At 32.6% G+C, this 24949-nt stretch overlaps 1 protein-coding gene across 12 annotated transcripts in view; it reads left to right on the plus strand.

Moving 5' to 3' along the window:
* Adgrl2 (adhesion G protein-coupled receptor L2) overlaps positions 1 to 24949 on the plus strand; it is a 192818-nt gene that overhangs the window by 146818 nt on the left and 21051 nt on the right. For 8 of the 12 annotated variants that reach the window (XM_071617974.1, XM_071617972.1, XM_071617973.1 and 5 more), the window contains 11 exons: positions 2734 to 3027; positions 3566 to 3669; positions 4504 to 4689; positions 5505 to 5543; positions 8440 to 8623; positions 17717 to 17842; positions 18235 to 18440; positions 19520 to 19693; positions 20884 to 21093; positions 22048 to 22268; positions 23595 to 23661. In XM_071617974.1, coding sequence (XP_071474075.1) covers positions 2734 to 3027; positions 3566 to 3669; positions 4504 to 4689; positions 5505 to 5543; positions 8440 to 8623; positions 17717 to 17842; positions 18235 to 18440; positions 19520 to 19693; positions 20884 to 21093; positions 22048 to 22268; positions 23595 to 23661 — 1811 coding nt within the window. The remainder of the gene's footprint in view (positions 1 to 2733; positions 3028 to 3565; positions 3670 to 4503; positions 4690 to 5504; positions 5544 to 8439; positions 8624 to 17716; positions 17843 to 18234; positions 18441 to 19519; positions 19694 to 20883; positions 21094 to 22047; positions 22269 to 23594; positions 23662 to 24949) is intronic. The other 4 variants (XM_071617975.1, XM_071617978.1, XM_071617980.1 and 1 more) reach the window with 1 other exon arrangement.

Below are 24949 nucleotides of genomic sequence, written 5' to 3' on the forward strand. Positions count from 1 at the left end.
ATGCTGAGTCAGTTCATACGAATGCTTGATATGGTATTATGATAAACAGCCTTGTACAAAAGGATTTGGACTTTAGTTATAATGCTATTGTGAAATGTCATGTTTCCTGCTACTCACAGGATATTCTTGAGCTTTAAACCTTTTGCCATGTAAGTTTCATAAATTTATTGCTCGAGTTTTAAATTATCTTCTCAAATATTATATCTATAATTTATATATATTATATAATTATTGCTATTTTGGAGATTTACACAAAATTGTGTAAAAAAATAAGGGTAGGTTTTTTTGATGGATGCCATACATTTTTTCAGAGTCTATGAAAATCTGTTACTTAGAAACATAAGATTGAAGCATTTAAGAGGGCTGTCATGTGACCATAAATAAATCATTTAATTTCCCCATCACTCAGTTTCCACATCTGTGAAAGGAAGATAATTTTGTGTCTACTTCATGGGGGTGTGGTAGGGATTAAATAAGGTGATATGCTGATCCATTAATGGTGATTGGCACAGCATCTGGCACATAAATGCTGAATAAGTATAAACTTTTATCATTGCCAGATGCCCTTCTGGGACTTTTTTTTCCACCTGTGGAAGCTGTATTTCTAGCTTAAAACATTTTTTAAAAAATTGCTTTCCTTGGAGTATTACTAAATTCCAATCTTGGAAAATTCTAGAATATTAGCTTTGCCTCTAAAGGGTTTAGTTTTGTCATTTAAAGATTACTTTGATGAAATCCCAATATTTTACTCATTTACTTTTGAAGACTGTGTTGATTCCTTTCAGTCTTCTTTTCATAATATATTGGTGAAAATATATTGGCCTAAGGAATTCATGGAAACATGGCTGTAGGATGTTGCATGACATTTTTTGCTTTTATTATCTGCCTTGACTCAGTTATTATGAGTCTTTACTGATGGTTATCTAACAAACCACTGCTCTACATATTTCAGTGACTAAATGCATACTAATTAGTACAGTGTCGAGGAATACATAGATGGTATAACACTAAACCATTTTGTTCTGCCCTTTTCTCTTTTTGCTCTGGTTCCTGTTTCCCCTTTAAGACTTGATTCTGTAGCAGTGATTTGATGCTTCTGCAAAAGATTGTGATGCTTTTGACAAATGTTAATTGAGAAAGCACTGAAAGCCTAGCTGCATTGTAATCAAAAGAAAATTACAGAGGTTTAACAAGATGTCAGGGAAGTGCTTTACAGAAAGATAGACAGGTTTGAATAGGTTTCTGCAGCAGCTGGCTGGGCATGATGCTTGAGTGATGTAAACAGGCATCTCTCATATGGTCAATAAATTATGCCCTGGAAATGAAACATGTGCTTAAGAAGTTTCTCTTGAGATAGAAGGGAAAAGGAAGACAATGTGTATTTATTGATAACAGGAAGTTCATCAGTAAAAGCTGGAAAAATTTACATACTACTTTTTCTGGTAAACTTAGTATACTCCTCATTGTGTCAGAATTAAATAATATTTGTGGATCACAGTTTAAAGTACTAAACATATTAGTGATAATAGGAACTTTTCTAATAAGTTGTATTATTGTATCTTGTTTCTCAAAATTCATTACATGAAACAATGAATGTTTTATAAGATAATTTTTAAATAGCTATTTTTAGCTTTTGGTACTCTTAATTTAAAATTAAAGCATCGATGTAGTTTTAAGAGTGAATAATCTGTACGTATTGGTAAAACTTTAGTGTGATCTCATTTAACAGAATTTAAATGGTAGTATTTATTAAATTTGTGCTGACAGATTTTTGTTTTCATTTAAATTAATTAAATGATAATTAATGGAGAAAACATTGAGCTCCATTATTTTTTAACCTGGCTGACTTAACTGTTTGAAAGTAATGTCAAAAGGCGAAAAACAGCCTTTACTAAAAAAGAAATGTTCTCCTTTGAAATTGTGTAGCCGTAGTTCCTTTTATATTCTCTTTTAAGGGTCCATAAGATATACAGGGTTGGTTTCAAATTAGCTATGATTTGATCTAACCTTTTATCTTGATGTCACATTATCACTTCTGACCGGAAGTAGCTGCTGCTTCATACCTACCTTGCAAAATTAAAGAAGCCAAAGCCTGAGATATTTCCTTACTAAAACAGCACAAGCATGCCAAAGCTTATCTTCTGTTTGAATCTAATCAGGCATGCTCAAAAAATCTCTCAAGCAAGAATGGCTGCTGGGTGAAAAGATGTCACAGTATTTATTTCTCTGCAAGATATAGAGTGGGTGACTTTAAATCTTTTTTTATTGTCTTAACTACATATAATTGTCAGACATTTGTCGATATTTTGAATATGTTTATAGCGTGCGAGTTTATATAAGAATATAATTTTCCCACATTATAAACTACCCTTCATTTCCTGTTAGATGGTATATTATGGAAGTTATACTTGAACTGCACTATCAAATATCTCAATGAGAAGTAAACCTAGCACAAAGTCTTACAAGCAAAGCTATAGTAAAATCCAGATTACCATCTTTCAGCGAACAATATGAAAAAATTGAAATAAATGAACAGATTTCTTCTTCTTCCACCTTACTGATGTTGTCAGTAATTCTGTTGGTTGTGCTGGGGACATATGGACGGGTAGGGTTGTGTTCGTGTTTGTGTATGTGTGTGTGTGTGTGCACGCGCACGTGCACATTCACACATACCTGCCTGTGTACAAGTGCAAGGGTGTGTTGGAGATTAATACACTCATCTTTTTTCCATAGTGCCTACCACAGCTGTGACAATAACTTCGTCAGCTGAGCTGTTCAAAACCACAGTATCAACCACAAGCACTACTTCACAGAAAGGCCCCATGAGCACAACTGTAGCTGGATCCCAGGAAGGAAGCAAGGGAACAAAACCACCTCCAGCAGTTTCTACAACCAAAATTCCTCCTGTAACAAATATTTTTCCCCTGCCAGAGAGATTCTGCGAAGCATTAGACGCGAGGGGGATAAAGTGGCCTCAGACACAAAGGGGAATGATGGTTGAGCGACCGTGTCCCAAGGGAACAAGAGGTATTTCCTGTAAAACAGCGTACATTAAAATGTCTCTAAAGTTAGTAAGTAGATTTCAAATTGTACTAAAGTGATTTTATTTGAAGGAAGAGATATTTACAGGAGCTGATTTTATTTTCTCTGTTACTTTAGTAATATAGCATCTATAGATAACTTTAGGATTTTGATACCGTAAACATCAGTTACGTGAGGTACTGAATGGGCTCTGCCTCTCAAAACCCAGGTCAAGCTTTGCCTAAGTACCCTAGTGAAGCCGCCCTGTGCAGCTGCCATTCTCATAAGCATCACTTTGGACAAGTCCCAAGAAAACAAAGGGCTTTTTGTTTGCTTGCTGTAAATGTCTGATATTTCTATTGCTAAGTTTATATTTACTGCTTATAATTGGCATTATACTCTGCTTTTTGTCAGTTATTGTCAACTTCCCCCATTAGTGTTTATTCAAAATTTAACACACAGACTAGGATCATCATAGCCGATTTCCCGAATGCATGCAGAAAAATGGTTTCAATTTCCCTGTTGTTTTCTACATCTGTTGTAGGAACTGCTTCATATCTCTGCATGGTTTCCACTGGAACATGGAACCCTAAGGGCCCCGATCTTAGCAACTGTACCTCACACTGGGTAAATCAGCTGGCTCAGAAGGTGGGTTGGAACGTTTTAATATGATACACATTGGTGATTTAGGGCTTTGACTTCTAACATAAATAATTTAGTTTTGTATGTTAAAACCAGCTTCATTGCTCTTTGTTCAGTATAAAATCAAAAATTTATGTATCACTATGTCTGTAAACTACTGAAAGTTACATATATTGGGGGGGGGGGGTATTATGCTTCTTGTGTTAAGCCTTTTAACGAATGCCCTTGTTTAATTCCATTCATATTTAGTTTGTTCTCTTTCTTTTGATGTTCACAAGACAAATAAAGCATTCGCCTAATAATTCAATATTATTAGGTTTGCAGCTGAATTCACAGAATGCAAACAGATGTTTCTATTACATATTATTATGATACAGGAAGTAAAAATGGCTTTCAAAGGTATTGAGACCAGTAACCTGAAATGCTACAGTGTAAGGCAGTGCCCTTTCATTTTCTCCTTCTCCACCCATCTTTCTGAATTACAAACACTAGATAATGACCCTCAGTATCACACTGATTACCTTCCTCTTTAAATTCCAGATCATTGGAATGAATAAGACTTTTAAATAACAAGTTAAAATGGTTACAGTGCAATGAGAGCTGGTTGAAATTTTTCTACTTTTGTTTCTTTTAAGTGTCTGGTTAATAATTTCTTTTGTGTGTTGAGGATCTAAAAGGCTTTAATCTTCTGAGATGAAGAGAAAGTTATTGGTTTCAATTATTTGCAGATATAGACTTTTAATTTTTTTTTTTTTAAACCACAACAGAGGTACTCAAGGAGAACTAGAAGCCACAACAGAACAGGAAATATTACTGAGATCATATAAATTGTCATTTCAGATCAGAAGTGGAGAAAATGCTGCTAGTCTTGCCAATGAACTGGCTAAACATACCAAAGGGCCAGTGTTTGCAGGGGATGTGAGTTCTTCAGTGAGATTGATGGAGCAGTTGGTGGACATCCTTGATGCACAGCTGCAAGAACTGAAACCTAGTGAAAAGGATTCAGCTGGACGGAGTTATAACAAGGTAGGAAAAACTCTTCTGCTATTTTAAACTAAGACATTTTGTATGGCAGCTCTCTATGCTCCAGTTTACTGCCAGACTTCTTGCTCCCTTGACATACACTTAGGAACAAAACTTCTAATTTTGGTTTATTTCCCATGGAAGAATTATAGTTGAGAAAAGAGCATCAACCACCCTCCAAAAAAGTGTGAATAATATGAATTACCTAAGAGATTTTAGTTGGTGGCAAACTGCATCCCTCTGATTGTGGTCAATACATTTTTTTTTTCCCTTAAGAATGCATTATTTGCACTTGGAGAAATTGTATGTTATACAGTTGATATACTTTGTATGCTAATACATGCAACTCTTATGGTTGCAGCAAAATTGTGACTCAGGAACATTAGTCACTGAAATACTCCTTTCAGTGGCAGCTTTTGGGTGAAGGATAGGTTTCCCTCTGCAGGATAATTTTATATCATTGCTATAACAAAAATTTCATAGTTACTTTAGGTTCATTTCAACCCCGAATCTGTGGCTATCGTGGTTCTATAAGGTTAAAAAATAATGAACCTTTTTTTGACCGCATTATATATTTTCTCGCTGTCTTTCTCTCTCTCTCTCTCTTTTTTTTTTAATTGTCAACATGCTTTGCATTAGTATACTTAACAAAATGCAGCTAAAAATTATAAACAAGCACTTTTGACAACTAGTGTGGGCCATCCAGAGGACTACCGTAACATGAACTCTGGAACACCAGCTTAAGTTTTGAGGATTCTTCTTTCCTCATTTCAACAGATAAAGTCTAACCTCTGATTTTCTTTTCTTTTACCTAAAAGCTCCAAAAACGAGAGAAGACATGCAGGGCTTACCTTAAGGTATCTCTCCTGTGCTGTCACCCTGCTTTCTCCCTTCTTCAGCTACCTGCCACGCTTTATCATCTTGCTGCATGATCCAATGTATTTCAGTCTTTGATAATTATATAATGTGCCCCATATCAGCTGTACAAATGTTGGCTTTTCACAGGTATATTATTCTCAGAATAAGCAAATAATTTATTTTAATGATTTTTGCAGTTTTTCCATTCATTCAAAAGTACAAGAATTTTAATGAAACATCCTCTGAATTGGAAAGTAATCATACAGTCTTTTGTTTTGTTTTGTTTTTCTTTTGTTTTCATTTCTGTGGACTAAAAAAAAAAAACAACTTGAGTGAAACAGCTATGATATATTCTTGGCAGTTTATCATATCAAAGACTGTGTAGTCATAATGTATGTGCATGAAAAAGTCACTGCTTTCTTATCTTTGTGGTGTACTCTTAAAATAAGCTTTGTCTCAAAATTTTTAGGGGTCATTTCTAGAATTATGTTGAAATGGAGATTGGTTACTAACAATGAAACATAAATAATGTGACAGTGACATCAGTATATGTTATGTATTGGCTTTTATCAGGCTAGAGCCATTGCTTGGCTCAGAATACTTCTGTATTCCAGGTGGTTTTCCTTCTTGGTATATTTAAGTACCCAAGTAAAAGGAAGCAGACTGAGGCTTACAGTGGAATTATGCCTTCCTAGTTCTGTGTGATAGATCTATGTGATGCCAAATTGTGTTTGGTTTGATCTGTGGATTCTAAAAGTTCCTTTTCAGGGGAGTTTTAGAAGTTTCTTTTCAGGGTTATTTTCTGACCTCATTCTTATGGGGACCATTACCATGGCAAATCAGACCTTGAAGAGCCAATCCATATATCATGATGGAAAAAAATAATAATAATTTTTGTAGTTTCATAGCAAAGAGGTCATTTAAAAGTCATAACTCCACTAATTTTAGTTTGCAAGATCTAGAAGAAAAGAATGCATCTCACTAGTTAGTAAAAGACATTGTTGGATCTGAAACTTTGCAAGAACAGGTGGGTGGGAGAGCCTGTTTTTGCCTAGTGAAGTTCTAAGAGTCCCATTTTAGCCTGTCTGATGGGGGCAAAGAAATAACTGCTGAATTCTGTATGATTTTTCAAACTCAGGTGTTCGGTTCAACTTTAAGTTATTAGTTAATGTTTGAAATGTAATAATGGGCATGTTGCCAGGACATTTATCTCAGTGGAAGAAGAATATCTCCCCTACCCCTTCTGTAGCAGGAAAAGACTATTACTGGAATATGATTAGGCTAATGATCATTTTGATCCCTCTAGAAAAGTACAAATGTAATAAATAAGGAGTGTTTCAAATTAATAAAGCATGCCATCAGGGAGTTCCATGTATACTTAGTAAATTTCAGTATGACCTTAATTTCTGACCAGTGTGATTTCCAATGTGTCTCAAATGAGCTTCTCTGTTCAGATAAGACTAATAAAACTCCTTAAATTACAAATCAGAAGCTGACTTACACTATGCAAATGAAGCGGGCTCCTACTTTGTGACAGAAGATTCATTTGTAACTTAGATTGGAGGATCCAGTCTGTATTTCTTGGTGACTAATGAATCTGGCCTCAGCAGACCAATTTCTGTTCCACTCTAGTTAATGGCTGCTGCAGTATCAGTGTGAGCATTTTGACTATTCTATCTCCCATTAGAGAAAGAAAAAAGTCTTTAACGCCACTTGGAAGTATATTCCACCTGCCAGGAAGGTCGTGGTGGCTCACAAGGCAGACAGAACGAGGGTATTAAGATGGATTAAGCTAATTAATCTTATTCTGACAGTAGCCTCAAACAACTTTTCCCCCTCCTCATTTCAATGTAGTACCTCAAACTAGCATTTTTCATCATTGTTCTTTATATAATGTAGGTTCTTTTTCTTCTGTGATTATACCAATAGATCAAAATCTTGCATTTGGGGGCTTAACAACACATTATGAGTAGTTAAATGGAAGAGTAAATAAATTTAGTCATTTCAGCTATCTAAGGCATATTTAGGGCACAGGTAACAGCAAGTGTCAGTATAAGAGTCTACCTTCAATTGATTAGCTGTCTGGTTTATATTTCTATTGTTATTTTGCATGGTAATAACTTAAACCTACATATGAATATTAATACCTTGGATGTTTATGATGGCTTTATTTATGCTTTTCTGTTTTCCTTAAATTATCAGTAAAGGCTTTAAATATTTTGCTTACTTTCCTGATTCCTTTAAAAGCAGACCATTGTCTATGAATTAAGGTATACTTTTAAAGTATTTTTTAGCTGGATAGGGAATTGGAAGAGTGAAAATATTTTCAGATATCTTATAATATTTAAAACCACCTTGCTTTTTTTTTCTTAAATGATATAAAGTAGACAAAATCTGATAAAGCAAAATTTTAGCCAATATTTTAGTTCATGTTTAACAAAACTGTATGGCTGAAGTTTAAAGCATAACTATTAGTCTACTCCAGAGAGTAGTAATCCATGTTTTCCATTTAGAACATTTTAGTCTCAGATTATAGAGTTACTTTGTTCAATGTGAACACATATGCAAGAGTCATGTCTCAGGTTAGCAGTTGCTGCTCTTTGTTAATGTTTCTCTTCAACAATTGAGGTAAGATTGTATAAACAGAGATGCATGACTATTCTACACACTCTTTATAATCAGGTAGAAATCTGCTAATCTTCAGTTAGTCCTATTTTGAAATGGCCAGGTGTGTTTCAGCTTGATCAGAGAGAGATTGTTCAAGTGTACTTCCATCTTGAAATAAGAGTATATCGTCACAACAGATAAATATTACAATTGTCACTAGTCCGTGATTGGAAATCGCCTTGGTTCCAGAAGCAGTCAAAACTAATGATAGTTTTCTAATGGATGCAGGCAATTGTTGACACAGTGGACAACCTTCTGAGACCTGAAGCTTTGGAATCCTGGAAACACATGAACTCCTCTGAACAAGCACATACTGCAACAATGTTACTGGACACATTGGAAGAAGGTGCTTTTGTCCTAGCTGACAATCTCTTGGAACCAACAAGGGTCTCAATGCCCACAGAAAACATTGGTAAGTGGATTTATTGCCAGGTTTCAGTTCTATTTGGAACATATACATTTAAGAGAATGATATTTTCATTCTGAGCCTTTTATTTCCCAGTGTCAAACTTCTCTTTTGTTATTTGTCTATTAGCAAAAGAAATTATTGATCATACTATAATAAAATTAATGGAAAAGCCAAAATATACCCTATGTTTTTTAAAAGTTGGTTTTATGGTTATGTTTATGTTTTTCCCTTGAAAAATCATTAAAGGAAAAAGTGTAATAGCACTTAAATGCCTGAATATGGATTGCTTAAGTAAGGAAAGTGCTTGCTATGAAACTGGTGATTTTCCCCCCCATTTTATATAATATGTTTCAAATGAATTTAAATTACTTTATGGAATGTGTTCTCCCAGTCAAATATTTTAGCTCACATAACCTAAGCAAAATATATTAAAAACAACTGCTTTCAGGTAAAAATGGTCAATGAACTACATCTCCCATAATGCAGAATGTCCTTGTTTTATAGGTTTCAAAGAGCTACAGATAGTTTTAAAGCATAATTTAGAACTTAAATACTGCCAACGAGAGATCAGAATTCTTGACACAAATAACATTTTCTTAATTTAGTTTTAACCATTTAGAATTATTGATAATTTGATGAGTATATCCCTTAGGAAGGTAAAAAGTTTCTCAAGCATAAATATTAAAACAAACAAAAAACCCAGAAGGGACACACACTACTCTTTCTTCCCCAAGAAGTGCTAACTTCATTAGCAGACTTCATTAAGTCTTCCTCTCCGGGCTACCATGTCTTATTGCCCATCTGTGCTTGTTTATCTCGTAGAAATTTCTATTAAAAAATATAGAGGAGAAATATAATAGAAAAAGTAGACAAATTTTGACAGTTTGATTTGAATTTAGAACTTTATTTTAAATAAGTGAAATTTTCAAAAGAAATGAAATTAAAATCACTTGTTCATGAGGGTGGGAATGATAAATCACTTAAAAACATATGGGTGACTCTATGACCAGTGTGATTCTGCAATGTGTACAATTAGAAAAATGAGAAATGATACCCCAATGATACAAATGTATGAATTGCCAAGATCATTGTAATGTCATATGTAGATAATAAAAAAAACAATAAAAATTTAAAAAAACCTTCAAAGTAAATGAAGTCAAGATAATTTGGTCCATTATGATCTGGAATACCTAGTTATGAGGAAAGGGATATTTTAGTATAGGCTTAGTAGAAAATAAAACTCCCCTTCTTTGTCAAAAACTTTCATTATTTTTAAGCTAATTTAAATTACTGACCTAATAAAATTCCTAAGATAAAGATTGAAGAATACTTTTCAAAGGTTTCCAGTGACTTGTAAGGACAGCAGGATGTAGACTTGATTATCTTAGAGATAAGTCATGGAAAATATTACTGGACATGCATATTATGACCTCAATTTGTTTTCTAAATCTTTTGAAGGTTATTTTTAAAAAAAGCTAGAAATAGAAAAAAGAATGAAACTGAACTAAAATTTTCCTTTTCTGCTTTTGACCAGTGTGCATTAAAATTTGAGGGGAAGGTTGAAGTTCTAGTTAGTCTTTCAGATGTGTGACACATTGTTATATGTCTCAGTTTGAGATATACTCCAAAAAATGAAATATAATTTTCTTAATACTTAAGTTTTTCAGAGTTCTAAAGGATTATTCTTCTTGTTAATTTTTCATTTTATGAAACATTATGTGTAGAGATTGTTCTAGAATGTAGTATACATTTTACTGACATCCCTCAAATAATGCTTAGAATTTACTGTTCTTATGCTAACTACTCAAAAATTATTAATATGAAATTGATTTTACATATTCTAGCAAAGTTCTTTCTGATTTCTAAGTCATAGATAATTTTGTAAACTAAATTCAGTATTTAGTATGAAGAAAACATCATATTATTTCCTAGAACTTGCATTGTTTTTTTTGATATAAAAACCCAAATAGGCTATTAATTCCCTTATGCCCTCACTCTCTTGAAGCCCTTATTTAAATTTAGGGCTTGGCTATAATACTTTAAATTATTAAACAAATTGATTTCCCCTCTACTAATTTCTCTTTAAATCCTTAGTTTAACTCCATAGCGTGGTTTACCCTTATAATACATGACCTCATAAAAGTGGCATAATTGTATCTGATGGTGGCATTTTATAGTCTCACTTTGAAATATAATAAGAATATTAAAATCTCTACAGTTTGATGAGTTTTTTTTAAAAAGTATAAACCTATATAATCATCAACATGGTTAACATTTTTATTACTCCCAAAATCAGCTCCTCTGTCAGCCCAGGATGGGCTGTCTGTCATCTGCTTTCTGTCACCATGGTTTAGTTTTTTCTAAGATGTTCAGTTGCATGGAGTTGTATAGTGTGAACTCTTGGATCTTGCATCTTTTATGCAGAATAATAGCCTTAACATTTTTTCATGTAGAGGGAGTGTCAGTAGTTCAGTCTCTTGTATTCCTGGGTGTTATTCTATTACAAAGACACAACACCCCTTGCATGTTCATTCAACTTTTTAAGTGTTTGATTTATTTCCAGTAATTTGCTGCTGTTTCCCCCAATAATCTCCATCAGCAACATATGAAAGTTCCACTTGTTCTTAGTCACCACCAATTTTAGCAGCCTTTTATCTTAGCCATTATAGTCGCTTGTAGTAATATCTCATTGTGGGTTTACTTTACATTTTTACGATGTAAAGTAATTTTTCATTAATAACTTCTTTTTCTGTGTTTTTTGGCAATTATATATATGTATATATGTATGTTTCAAATTTAATGATGTAATGATGTGACTATTCAGTTACTTTGCTCATTTTTAGTTGGGTTTGTCTTAGTGAATTATTCTATATGTTTTTAGTATAAATGTTTTGCCAGATAACATGTATTCTGAATATTTTCCTCTGAATATGACTTTTCTTTTTAATTTTTTATTATCTTGTGAAGAGCAAAAGTTTCTAATTTTGATCAAAAATTTTTATTACCTGCTTTCAACAACATGTAGCTAATACTGTTTCATTTATGCTTCTCACTATTGTATTGTTTTACAGCAAATGTTAGCATCCTATCATTGTGAAAAACTTATTTTGTATTCCATATCATTTCAAAAGCCACAGTACGGTTATCACATTGAAAAAAAAATGAGCAAAAATAGGTTCAAATAATAACAAAATATGTTTATGTTTACTTGACTTTTGTAAATGTGTTGATCCCTGCTTTGTTTGAATTAGATTTCAAATAAGTTCATGTAATATATAGAGATTGAGTCTCTTTTAACCAAAACACTGGATTTTTTCTTTTCTTTTTATTTTTTTTAACACCTTTTCATTTTTGTAAAAGAAATCAGGTGGGTGAGTTGTCCTGTAGAATTTCCCACATTCTAGATTTGGCTTATTTCATTCCCAGAATACCATGTAACTATGCTTGGTATACCCATAATCAGAAGTAGAGTCCTGTGTGTATGTGAGTAGGAATTGAAGCAGGGGTGCTCTACTACTGAGTTATACTGCCTTCCCAGTCCTTTTCTCATATATATATATATATATACATACATACATACATACATACATACATTTTTTTTTTAAAAAATTTGAAACAGGATTTCTAAATTTCGCAGACTAGAGTCAAGCTTATGATCCTCCAGCTTTAGCTTCGTGAGTAGCTGGAACTATAGCTGTGCATCTGTATCTGCCCTGCCCTGCAGATCTAGATCTAGAGTCTTTTTAAAATATTTTTTTAGTTGTTGATGGACCTTTATTTTATTTATTTATATGTGGTTCTGAGAATCGAATTCAGTGCCTCACACATGTTAGGCAAGTGCTCCAGCACTGAGCTACAAACCCAGCCCTAGATCTAGAGTCTTAATTAGGCAAGGTTTAAGTATTTTTTCCTCTGGAACTTTCTAGGGCATCATATCATGAGGCACTTAATACTTGTTTCTGCTTGTGACTATAAGATCAATTAGATAGTTAAGGTGTTAGCAGCCTGATCTGTCCATTGTAAAATTTCCTTTCACTTATTTTCAGAATGGTCTTAGTAGCTAGGGTGATTGGAAATCCCACAGTCACAGAGCTCACAACAACAGACTTACTCTTCATGCTGTGCAGCTTGTTGAGGATGGGCTCTGGCCCTGCTTTCTGTTGTCTTCTATCCAACTCCATGATGCTTTCACCTTGGGGCCCAGGTCAACAGAGCAGCTCCTACTAAGACCCTGCAGGTCTCCTGACAGAGGTCAGCTCGTGGGTACTGTTCCATTTTCATCTCATTGAACCCAGTACTCTGATGAATTGGAAAAAAACATGACAGAGAGATATATTAAAATTCTGTCTGCAGTGTTAGCTGTGAGACTCTGAATGGCTCTCCTATGAACCAAGTGTATTCACTTCCAGAAATCTGTTGAATAAGGCATGTATTATTTCAGTAGTACAGATAGTATAGATACTATGGTACATCTGTGCACCACCTGAGCCACATCATGGTATTTTACCATATTCATTTCACATTTTTTTTTGAAAAACTATAATCATAGATAATGTAGAAGTTCCCTGGTTTCCTCATTCCTGATCAGATAGAAAGGGGGTTAATTATCATCCTTACTTTATTTTCTAGCACTGTTAAGCTTCTTATGTATGTATGTATGGTTTCACTGTGTTGCCCAGGCTGGCCTCCTAACTCCTGGCCTCAAGAAGTCCTCCTGTTTCAGCCTACCAGTATTTTTTTTTTTTTAAATTTGCACTATAGATGTGTATGTATAGTAACTTCCCCCAAGTTTTTCATTGATTTCACACTATAAATATGATTGTATAATTTTTTCTTACCACTTTTTAATTTATACATGCTATGTATATACATATGTATATATCTATTTTTTTATTTGGTGTAAGAATACATCAAAATTATTCTATTGATAGACATTTTAGTGGCTTCTATTTCTGCACTGAAACAAGGAAAATTGCAGTGAAAATTTTAAATATCTTGTTAATTTGTGTGCCTTTGGAGACATACGTACACACATTCTGAGATAGAATTTTTGAGTGATAAAGCATGCCCATTTTTGCTTTACTAAATAATGCCAAATTGTTCTCTAACCTTTTTTTTTAAACGAATTTACATTCTCACTAGTAGGTAGTAGCAATAAGGAATTACAATATTTCCTAACATTTCATCGTTGACATAAATTTGGTTAATCTAATGAGTTTGAATTGATCCCATTAGTTTATTAATTTGCAGTTCCCCTGATTACTTAATGCTTTTGATTCTTTCTTAATGTGTTTATTTGCCTGTTTTGGTGTCTCTCCTGTGAATTCATCGTCTACGACCTTTTATTTTTCTATTTCTTTGTACTTCTATGCATTCTGGACACTAATTCTTTGAGGATTATATAGTCTAAAAACACTTCTCTGTCTGCTTTCTTTTAACTTTTCATAAGGTGTCTTACTGCATAATACTGAAGTCATATTTATTAATCTGTTTTTTATGGTTGGTATTTTGGTATCTTATTTAAGAAATTTTCCCTTGGGCATCTGTTTTGCCTTTTTACATTTGTCTTTAATACACTTTTTATTTTGATACAAAGTAGGTCACTGATTTGGTTTTGTAAATGAATAACCAGTGCTTTCTACACTTGTGTTAGTGCCTATTCATTCTTTCCCCCACAGATTTCTAATGATATCTCTGTCATATGCCAAGTTTCTATACATGTCAACTTGTTTGACGAGTCTATCATTTGCTGCTTTTGCTTTGTATTGTTTTGTTTTCAATATTGCTAGTATTTCTTGAGTATTTCAACCTTGCTCCTTGAGGAAAAGCCTTGGCTGCTTTTTGGTTTGTGTCTTCCATATGAATATTAAAGTCAGTTTGTGATGTTACACACATACACCAATCCCCTCCCACACAGAATCTTAGAGGAATTTTTATTAGAAGTAGATTTACTTTGTAGATTGTTTTCCAAAGAAATAACAGATTGATCTGCTGAGTTTGCTCAATTAAGACAATTACATAATTTTGTTTTAGTCTTTTCATAAAGTTAAGTATTTTTCTCATTAATATCTTGTGCCTTTTAAAAAAATTAGTTTTTTCCCCAAAACTTATACTTGTTGTTTTTGTTACAAATAATGAATCTTTTTTGAATTACATATTCTAATTGTTTGACACTTGATATGTGGAACACAACTGATTTTGCTGATTGCAGCCTTGCTAAATTCTTCTTATTTTGATAGTTGGTGTACTCTATCATGATTACTACATAGTTAATTATGTTTACTATAAATAATAACCATTTTTTGTAGTCTTTATGTCTTTTGTGTTTGATGAATTACCATTTTAGATAAAGTTCTCTAGTATAATGCTAAATAAATCCTGTTGATAGGGATCATTCTGACTTTAAAAGGAATGTGCATTCGCTGTAGGTTTTGAATCGATAACCTTTGTCTGACAACAAAACCTTGGTCAACATGTTTTCCTTTTAGTCCTATTATTTTGTGAAGACTTTTTATATTAAATGAGTGTTAAAATTTACTGAATTCTTTCTACTTATAATTTTTCTTTAATTTCTAACTAGGTGATATAATTGTACATTTTTTAATGTATTAATTTCTGTGTGTTGAGTTAAACAATTTGTTTGAGACATTATCAAGTGTATGTCTATTTTATAAAAGATTTTAACAGTGTCATTATCCTATTGTTTCATTTCTTGTGTTGTTTTATTTATTTATTATAGAAGTCTTTTGAAATGAATTGGAACACATTCTTTTTCTGTTTTCTGAAACAGAAAATCTTGTTTAAACCCCAGTGTATACTTAGTTGATTTTATCTAATTGCTATAAAGTATTTTAAAGTGTCTTCATTTTATTTTTCTGTGAAAATTTCATTTTCCCACAAAACGGCAATTATTGATTGATACAAATTGTTGTAAAGTTGATTATTGCATACTCTTATGGCTTAAATATACCTACTTAAGTTCTGTACTAATGATCCTGTTATTTTTGAAAATTCAAACATTTTCTTCTTTACTCTGGACATAATTTTTGAACTTTAGTAATTTGTTCAACAGAATTAACTCTTTGTACACGTATCCCTGTGCACTGGTCCTTCTTTCCTCTTTTCTTTTTCTTTGTTTTGAGACAGTGTCTCTCCATGTTACCCAGGCTGGTTTCAAGTTCGTAGGCTCAGGTGATACTCCTGCCTCAGTCCAAGTGCAGGGCTTACATGCTAAATCTGTACATGTATATATGTAGAATGGTTGAATGTTTTATGAAAACTCAAAGAATTTCTTCTTCTAGTCTGTCATTTGTCTTGTTTTGAGGATGACTAAGAATTATAACCCCTTTCAGTGTAAAAAGGAGGTAGTATATATTTAATTGATTGATTTTGTGTTTTTTGCTAGAGAGGAAAGTGAGCCCAGGGGTGCTCTACCATTGAGGTACATTCCAATTTTTTTTTTTTTTGGAGACAGTTGCCCACTAAGTTGCCCAGGCTGGTTGCAAAGAGCTCCTCTTTACTCAGCTACTCAATTTCCCCAGTAGCTGGGATTATAGGCTTGCACCGCCAGGCCTGTCTAGACATATGTTTTTGTCATTCTTATTCTCTTTATATTCTCAGCCCACACACGTGGAATCTGATAATGAGGAAAGGAGTTCATCTACCTACCACATGTTTAATATTTCCAAACATGAGTCAGTAAAATAAGTACCTCAACCAGTTTCTGCAGCTGATAGAATTCTAGGCATTACATGATTCTCATTATGAAGTTGTATTGTAGTGATTTGACACGTGGTTTAATTGCTTATAAAAATCTTTTGAGTATCAATGTTTCCAGATTTACAGCTAAACCTGTATGTTTACGAAACATTTGTGGAAGATTAACAACAACAAAAAAATTAGCATCCAAAAGTTTTAGTAGTTCAATAGAAGTACATGAGCTCATTCTTATAAAAAGAAAGGGAATGAGTGAGTTCATCAGATTTGTGTGTATGTATGTATTTGCGTCTAGGCAAGAGTATTTATCCAATGATATAGTTATTAAAGAAGAAAAGTCAGAGGAAAAGATATAGACTGTAGTTTTGAATTATTATTTTAAAATGTTAAATAAATATCAATATAAAGCATGGCGATGTTTAATATAACATTAAACAGCCAATATTTATGTTGATGGTAGTTACTATTAATTATATTTTTGAAATGAAGTAAAGCTTAACACCCTCATTGTTGATCAGATAAATGTTCTCAATCTTCAATGTTTTCTTTATGTGTTTTTCAGTTTGCTACTTCTTTTGAGGGTTTGAAGTTTTTTTGTGTGTTTTTTGGTTTGTTTCTTTGTCCCCCCACCCCCCACCTCCCGTTGCAAATTCTTACTTGGCGTTGTAGTACTAAAATAGCCAGTGTGTAAATAATATTGTCTTATTTTATGCATGACTGTGTTCAAAGAAAAACTTTATTGATAAAAACTATAGATCCTATTTTGCCCAACCTGAAGTATGTAAGATTAACAGTTATTAGTGAGAATTAATGGGAAGTTTTAACATAATGACAGTCATTTTCTCACAAACACTTTCTTTCCTGGCCTCACTACTTTCAAAAATAAGAAAAATATATTATTGAAGTCTTGATCTCTGAAATTTTGTATCTTAAAATGTATCATTTATGTAAATAAATAAATGTACAAACAAATTTATACTTCTACCACTGCCAAATATGGTTATTGAAAAGTTATTTAACAAAGAGATGCAAAAATATCAATTCAAAATATTTTGTTTAACTTCATGATTTAAATAAAGTTTTGAAAGTTTTTTTACTATAAATTTATGCAGTGTTCACACTCATAGGATAAAAGTTTGGAATTGACTCATGACAAAAGCCATAAAAATATGAAGAAAATGTCAAAATGATTATACAAAATATTTCAGAAGGTTTTAATATCTATTGGAGTAATTTAGTATATTTGATTTTAAAGTCTAATAGTCAAGTTTTGCAACTACTGTGAAAGAAAGCAGCTTCTGTGCAATTACCATTTGCCTCTTTTAATTTAAACTAAAGAATTCTCCATTTTTCCCCTCTTTTGTCCTTGGCCTCATCCAGTTCTGGAGGTTGCAGTTCTCAGTACAGAAGGCCAGGTCCAGGACTTTAAGTTTCCTCTGGGCATCAAGGGAGCAGGCAGCTCAATCCAACTCTCTGCAAATACTGTCAAACAAAACAGCAGGAATGGTAAGACAGACTGTTTTCTTTAAATTTGTTTCTTTTGTTGTTCAGTTAAACCTACTCTAAAATATTGATCTCTACATAATGTACAACTGCAAGAATGAGATCCTAATTAGAATGTTTTACTCTATGTATGTATAATTTGTCAAAATGCACTCTACTGTCATATATTCCTAAAAAAGAACAAATTAAAAAAGAAAAAAAATAAAATATCATTTGACCCTGACTGTAACAAAAGTGTCTTAAAAATTTTTAAAGTATGTTTAAAATAATGCCCCATACATGTACTCTTAAATAAAGATTCTGTAAGGATTTTTTCAATGTATTCTCATTTTATTGTCTTATTTTATGCATAAGCATATTTCCTGAAAGTCATATGATGGTTTCTACCTTCCTAGGGCTTGCAAAGTTGGTGTTCATCATTTACCGGAGTCTGGGACAGTTCCTTAGTACAGAGAATGCAACCATAAAACTGGGTGCGGACTTTATTGGTCGTAATAGCACCATCGCAGTGAATTCTCACGTCATTTCAGTTTCAATCAATAAGGAGTCCAGCCGCGTGTACCTGACTGATCCTGTGCTTTTTACCCTACCACACATTGATGTAAGTTAATGTATGCTAATGAAGCAGTGGAAGGTTATAAAACTAGAGAGGAAGGGAAGTAAAGCTGACATGCTGGGGATGCTGAGAGGGAGAGGGAGACTATGGGATGGACACAGGACCTTTCCATTTGAATTTCAAATGTTGGACTAGGTCAGAGACACAAGTTTATTTAAGTCTGTGAACATAAAATTAAATGAGCCTGGTTCAGTGATTATTAGAACTTAAGTGTATTCTTAATGAAAGCTAATTCAGTAATCAACAGGAAAATGTAAATGACTCTAATTTGTTTTCAAATGAAAATTAACTCTTACCTTAGCAGGAGGATAGCTGTGTGTTAACTCTTAGGACTCTGCTTTTGTAGAGTGGCAAATGGTTGTTGTTGTTGTTTTTTTAAATTGGTTTTATTGATCATATTTGGCAGGGCTGTTATTAAGTATTGTGTTTCAAAAGTAAAAGACTGAGATGTGATTCCTCTGCTGTACCTCAAGTTGATACTTAAATACCTACTCTATGTTCCAAGTAGAGGGAATGAGTGCCTACAGATAACCAAGTAGATTTACAGAATTGACAAAAATAAAATTGTGCAGTCATGGTCCTCGTGTCATGTCTGCTTCAGTTGATTTACTCTTAAGAGCCTTGATGTTCTGTGTGATTCAAATGGTTGCTAGTGTATCACTTAGAACTAACCAAAAATGGGCCTCAAATTGAAAGTGGATTTTTAGACATTTGTACCTTACAGAATTTTCTCAGAAAAAAATTCGTGGCTCTAATTTTGTCAGAAAGGGGGGGAAATGATTCTAATGTACCATCAGTATGTAAAATCATAAGATGGAAATTATAATTGTGTAAAATGGGTCTTTGGTAATTTAGAGTACACTTTAGAGTGTTTCGGACTATAAAGCCCCTTTTAAGCTAGATGTCTGCCTAGTATAACATAGTCCACAATTTTGCTGATGAAAAACTTTATAGTCCGAAACATGCAAAGTTTAATCTAAATTACCTTTTACACATATTAAACAATTGCCATTGCCATCTTAGAGTGTAAAATCCTAATTTTGTCTTGTCATTTTATTTCCCAGCCTGACAATTATTTCAATGCAAACTGTTCCTTCTGGAACTACTCAGAGAGAACTATGATGGGATATTGGTCTACCCAGGGCTGCAAGCTGGTTGACACTAATAAAACTCGTACAACGTGTGCATGTAGCCACCTAACCAATTTTGCCATTCTCATGGCCCACAGGAAAATTGCAGTAAGTATTTGCACTTCTAATTAGTATCAGGGAAAAAACCTCAGCGATTCAAAACAGCTTGTATTGTAGTCCTGTTTCTTAGGTGCTTATCGTAACTAAAAGCAAAGTACACATGAATTTCTAATAGTTTCTACACTATCCATATATTTTAAGAAGTAGTATCACTCTGTTATTGTTTCTTTTTTTTTGGTACAAGGGATTGAACTCAGGGCCACTCTACCACTGAGCCACATCCTCAGTCCTATTTTTTTTATATCATTTTTTTAATTTTTAATTTTAATTTGTTATATATGACAACAGAATGCATTATAATTCTGATTGCACATATAGAACACATTTTCATATGTCTGATTGTACAACCCAGTCCTGTTTTGTATTTTGTATATCTATCACTGAGTTGCTTAGTACCTGGCTGTTGCTAAGGCTGGCTTTGAACTCGTGATCATCCTGCCTCAGTCTCCTGAGCTGCTGGGATTATAGGCGTGTGCCACCGAGCCTGGCTGTTATCGTTTTTTCTTAAAATCATGCTCTCCAATGTCACTTCATGTAATTGTTGGAACTAAGGGTTTAAAAACTGAATACCAATGGGTCACACAACAAACAAAAGACTAAAATTTAGTATTCCCTTCCCGTTTCAAATGTTGGAATCTCCTTTTAAGACTTTGACCACACACTATGTAAAGTTTCATATTTTGAAAAGCCTGAATGACATCAGGAATACATCTTGGTATTTCTTCTTATGAGGAGAATGTTAGTGAGAACTCAGGTTTATTGTTTACTCAGCTCTCAGTATGAAAGCATGTAGAAACCCAAAGAGAAAATGAAATTAAAACTTGGCTTATGTGTGTTATCCTAGAAGATCTTTACAATGTTGATTATTTTTAATCATAACTAAGCATTCTGTATTTTTATCATGAAAATGTTTTCTGTGTTTTTGCAGGTAATTATTCCGATCATTATTTTAAAATATTTGTGCTTTTGAGTTATTTTCTAGGGAATATCTTCCTCTTTCATAAGTCATTCTTCATCATTATTATAGTCAATGAGATAATAATCTCTTTTTAGTAATGAGCCCTGTTTTAGCTCACATGGATATTATTCTTCAGAGTTCAATATTCAAAAAAGCTATTTTGCTTCTCGTTAATGTACTGTAGGAATACTAGTGTTCTTCATGTCTTTTTATTTTATAGTATAAAGATGGAGTTCATGAATTACTTCTCACAGTCATCACCTGGGTGGGAATTGTCGTTTCCCTTGTATGCCTGGCTATCTGCATCTTCACCTTCTGTTTTTTCCGTGGTCTACAGAGTGACCGTAATACTATTCACAAGAACCTTTGTATCAACCTTTTCATTGCTGAGTTTATTTTTCTAATTGGCATTGATAAGACAAAATATACGGTAAGCACCTGTCAAGATTATTGACCTTGGGTCTTTGAAAATTCTTTAAATAGGTATGAATTTGTGTATGAGGTTGCTATTAATTGTTGACATTATAGTTTGTTAAAACTGACATGGTGATATTGAAGTATAATTTGTAATTAATTAAAAAACAGCTCAATCATGAAGTAATATTATGAATTAATTTATTTTGTTTTTAAGGTACAATTGTGTTTTCTGGGTTATTAAGATGTGTAATTTGAATAGAAGAATGCTAGGGTACTGAAAATATACTAGTTTTTAATTCCTATTGTGCTTACATAGTCATTCTGACTAGTGAACCTCTTCATATTTAGAGCAATGTATTTGTTATCTTGAGGTCTCAATGTCAGAAACAGAATTTAATTAGTTAATACATCATCCTATATTTTTCTGTGTTGGGATGAATTAAAGAATGTTCCATATAAGATAGGATAATAATCCTACTTAATTAAGGCCAGAGTATTTATCACTAGAATAAGCAGTTTAAATTTTTATTATATAAAACATAGAAATAATATATTTTTCGCAAGTATTTTAGAAAATATTTTCTATTTTCTAAAGACTTATAAAGCAAATCATAGACAAGCAGAATAGTTAGATTTTATAATGGATAATTTAAGAAGACTTTAAGATTTGTTTTCTATTTGATATTCAGTTTGACCCAAAACAGTAATGTTTTACCCCGATGAAATCTAACACACTTGCTGTTATTCTATGCAAGTGTTATATTCTTCGTGTTTGGCAATGTTTTTTAACTTTTGTTTCCAGTTATGAAAAGTGATATCTAATTTTTTTTTGAGAGAACAGTAGTTTTAAGTAAAGATGTGTTTATAAAAAACAGGATTTGTGTGTGAGTATTTTATAGTTTTAGCAAGCTATTTGTATTCATAAGTTTTCTCTTTCTCTCTCTCTCTTTTTGTTCTTTCCTTACAGATTGCATGCCCAATATTTGCAGGACTTCTACACTTTTTCTTTTTGGCAGCTTTTGCTTGGATGTGCCTAGAAGGTGTGCAGCTCTATTTAATGTTAGTTGAAGTTTTCGAAAGTGAATATTCAAGGAAGAAATATTACTATGTTGCTGGTTACTTGTTTCCTGCCACAGTGGTTGGAGTTTCAGCCGCTATTGACTATAAGAGCTATGGAACAGTAAAAGCGTAAGTAATTGCAAGCGACCTGAGTGTTTTTCAAGTGAATAATTTTTTAAAGCCTGTTAGCTGTCAGTGAGGGTCCCTGACAGACTAAAATAGCATCTGAAAGCTTTATTGGTAAGAGAATGGGCATGCCGTGCACAAATTACAATCAAGTCTTTTGTAATTTTCTAGGTTCAGAGGATTTGTACTCTAGTGAGGCAGATTCTACATTATGGACTTTCTTTTTAACACAAAAGATTGACCTGAAACAAATTGAAAGAGTAAATAACTTTTTGGCCTTAGAAGATATTAAGTAAAAATTCTTCTGAACTTAACACATCTGACAGGTTTAACTACTCAGTTTTAAGCTAATGCTTCATTAGCTCTCTTTGTGCAGCCGACCCTGTAGTTCACTCTTGTTCTGAATGGTGACACTAGCAGCACATTCCATCCCATATGTTTAACTTTGATAATATTTTATGAGGCAGTTAGAAAAGGATTAAAATAAGTTTCTGTCTTTCATTTATAAAAATATAGTTATTTACAGAAAGTGACAGAAGGTAGACATGGCCATGTTTCTAAGGATTTTATTTTATTAGGGGCATGAATGTGCCTTCCAATTCTGTTTATTTTTTTTTCCTTTGATAAAACTAGTTATATGAAGACTCTTGGAGTAGAGAAAGCTTTTTGACTGTAAAGATGATGAAAAACAAATAAAAGAAATTCAGCAGGGATTCAAGGTTATGTCAAAAATGAACCACTAAGTAAAATATGTCTTAATAAGTTAATGCATCATTTACTGTAATTCTCTGCAAGTTCTGTGCTTTGATTTTTTTCCCCAGTATTTGTCCATTCCTAATGAAGGCATATTTATGCTGTTCTGTTTCATAACAAACATAACATCTGAACATTTTTTTCCTTGTCTGTTTCATAGGGCTAAACACTTTATTTCAGATAGATCTGAAAGGCAAATTTTGATGATTACATATAGCACTTTAAAATGATGAGGCCATTTGGAATTTGAGATTTCAGATCTTTCTTAATAAGATTAAGAGTCCTTAAGGATTTAGGGGTGGGTGGGATTTATTTTTTTCCCTGTATAAGCATAATTTTGTATGCTTTTATCAGGTAAATAACTTGAAATGGAAAATGGCAGGTTGAAGTAAATTGCTGTCCTTTGTTAAATTCACGCCAACTCAGAATTATTAGAATTGTTCTTGTCCATAGTGAATTTTCAAAAGCAAATTTAGAGATCGTTTTGTGTTTGTTAAGTTTTAAAAATTTATTTTTCTTGTGATGTGAAATATCCAGTGAGGCTACTTGGTATATATTCTTTTGTTTTCAAAACAGTTGCTGGCTTCGTGTTGACAACTATTTTATTTGGAGTTTCATTGGACCTGTCACCTTCATTATTCTGGTAAGAAGACTCTGTTTTCCCTTTCGTTTTAGCTGCTACTTTAGAAATATTATTCAAAAATAACTTAGTTTATGGTTGATTTATGTATTCAAAAATTATATAGACATTTTATGTTACAGGATAATATTATTTATTATATTTTAAATATTACATCATTATCGTGTTTATACACTTGCTAATTAACTTTCTGAAAATCACCTCTACTGAAATATACCATTTCCCATTTCTAATTAATTGTGTCAAAAAATCTAAAATAAATACTTACTTATAAGCCATGTTATGAATTAAATGAATGTTTTAGAAAAGTGAATTCACATTACCTTAATTGTTACCTTAATGTCAACATAGTAATTTAGTAGTTTAAGTGAATGTCCATACACTAAATTGTTTTAAGGCATATTAAAGTTTAAAAGTTTAGATTAATAGAGGACTTTAAAGCGAATTTTAAACTCATTAGGAATAAAATAAACTTTTCTAAGACTTAAAATACCAAACAAGGACTGGGGATGCAACTGGTTTTTAAGAATTTTTAATTTTTAAATGAATTTGATACAAGTTAAGATTAGTGACATTAAGGTTTTTTAAAATTCTTACATTATCCTTAGTCATACTTCAATTATACTAAAAACAAAAGAATGTAACTAAAGCATTAAGAATTGGTATTATTAACCATATCTATTTAATAACTAGAAAACAAGTTGAAACACAAGCTTTAAAATTACCTTTATCTTTTTATTGCTATTTTCAGAATTTTGTTTCTTTATTTCAAAAAATTGTCACATGAGCTTCTTTTGATATTTTTATAGTTAATTCGTGTTTCCTAAAGTTTGGAAAACCTTTTAGTAGTTGAAGGAAACTTTAAACCACTCAAGTATATGTGCATTTTTATTCTCATTAAAATTAATTATTTTACACAATTATATTTACAAAGCAAAATAAAAATACGAGATGGATGTTTATGTGAATTAAATCAGTAAAATATTCTCTAGTGTTCTTAGGTGAGCTAATTTCTTATCAGAATTATTCAATCCAGGTAACTACTTCAGTTTTTGTTCTTAGTGTGTGTATGTGAATACAGCCTAAGTTTATCTTGAATTAATGACAGACAATTGACATGAAGAGGTATGATCTTTAAAACCACAGGCTTCTCTTTTCCCCTAAGTCCTTGGCCAAACACATTTATACTTTGGAAACTATAAAGACCACTTTAGGGATATTCACACTATAAAAATGTCATGTGTTTACTTCTGTTGTACTGAAGTTTTATTTTATATTTATAAAGGTAAGT

The sequence above is a fragment of the Marmota flaviventris genome, chromosome 10 (genome assembly GCF_047511675.1).
Source record: "Marmota flaviventris isolate mMarFla1 chromosome 10, mMarFla1.hap1, whole genome shotgun sequence".
Taxonomy (NCBI): domain Eukaryota; kingdom Metazoa; phylum Chordata; class Mammalia; order Rodentia; family Sciuridae; genus Marmota; species Marmota flaviventris.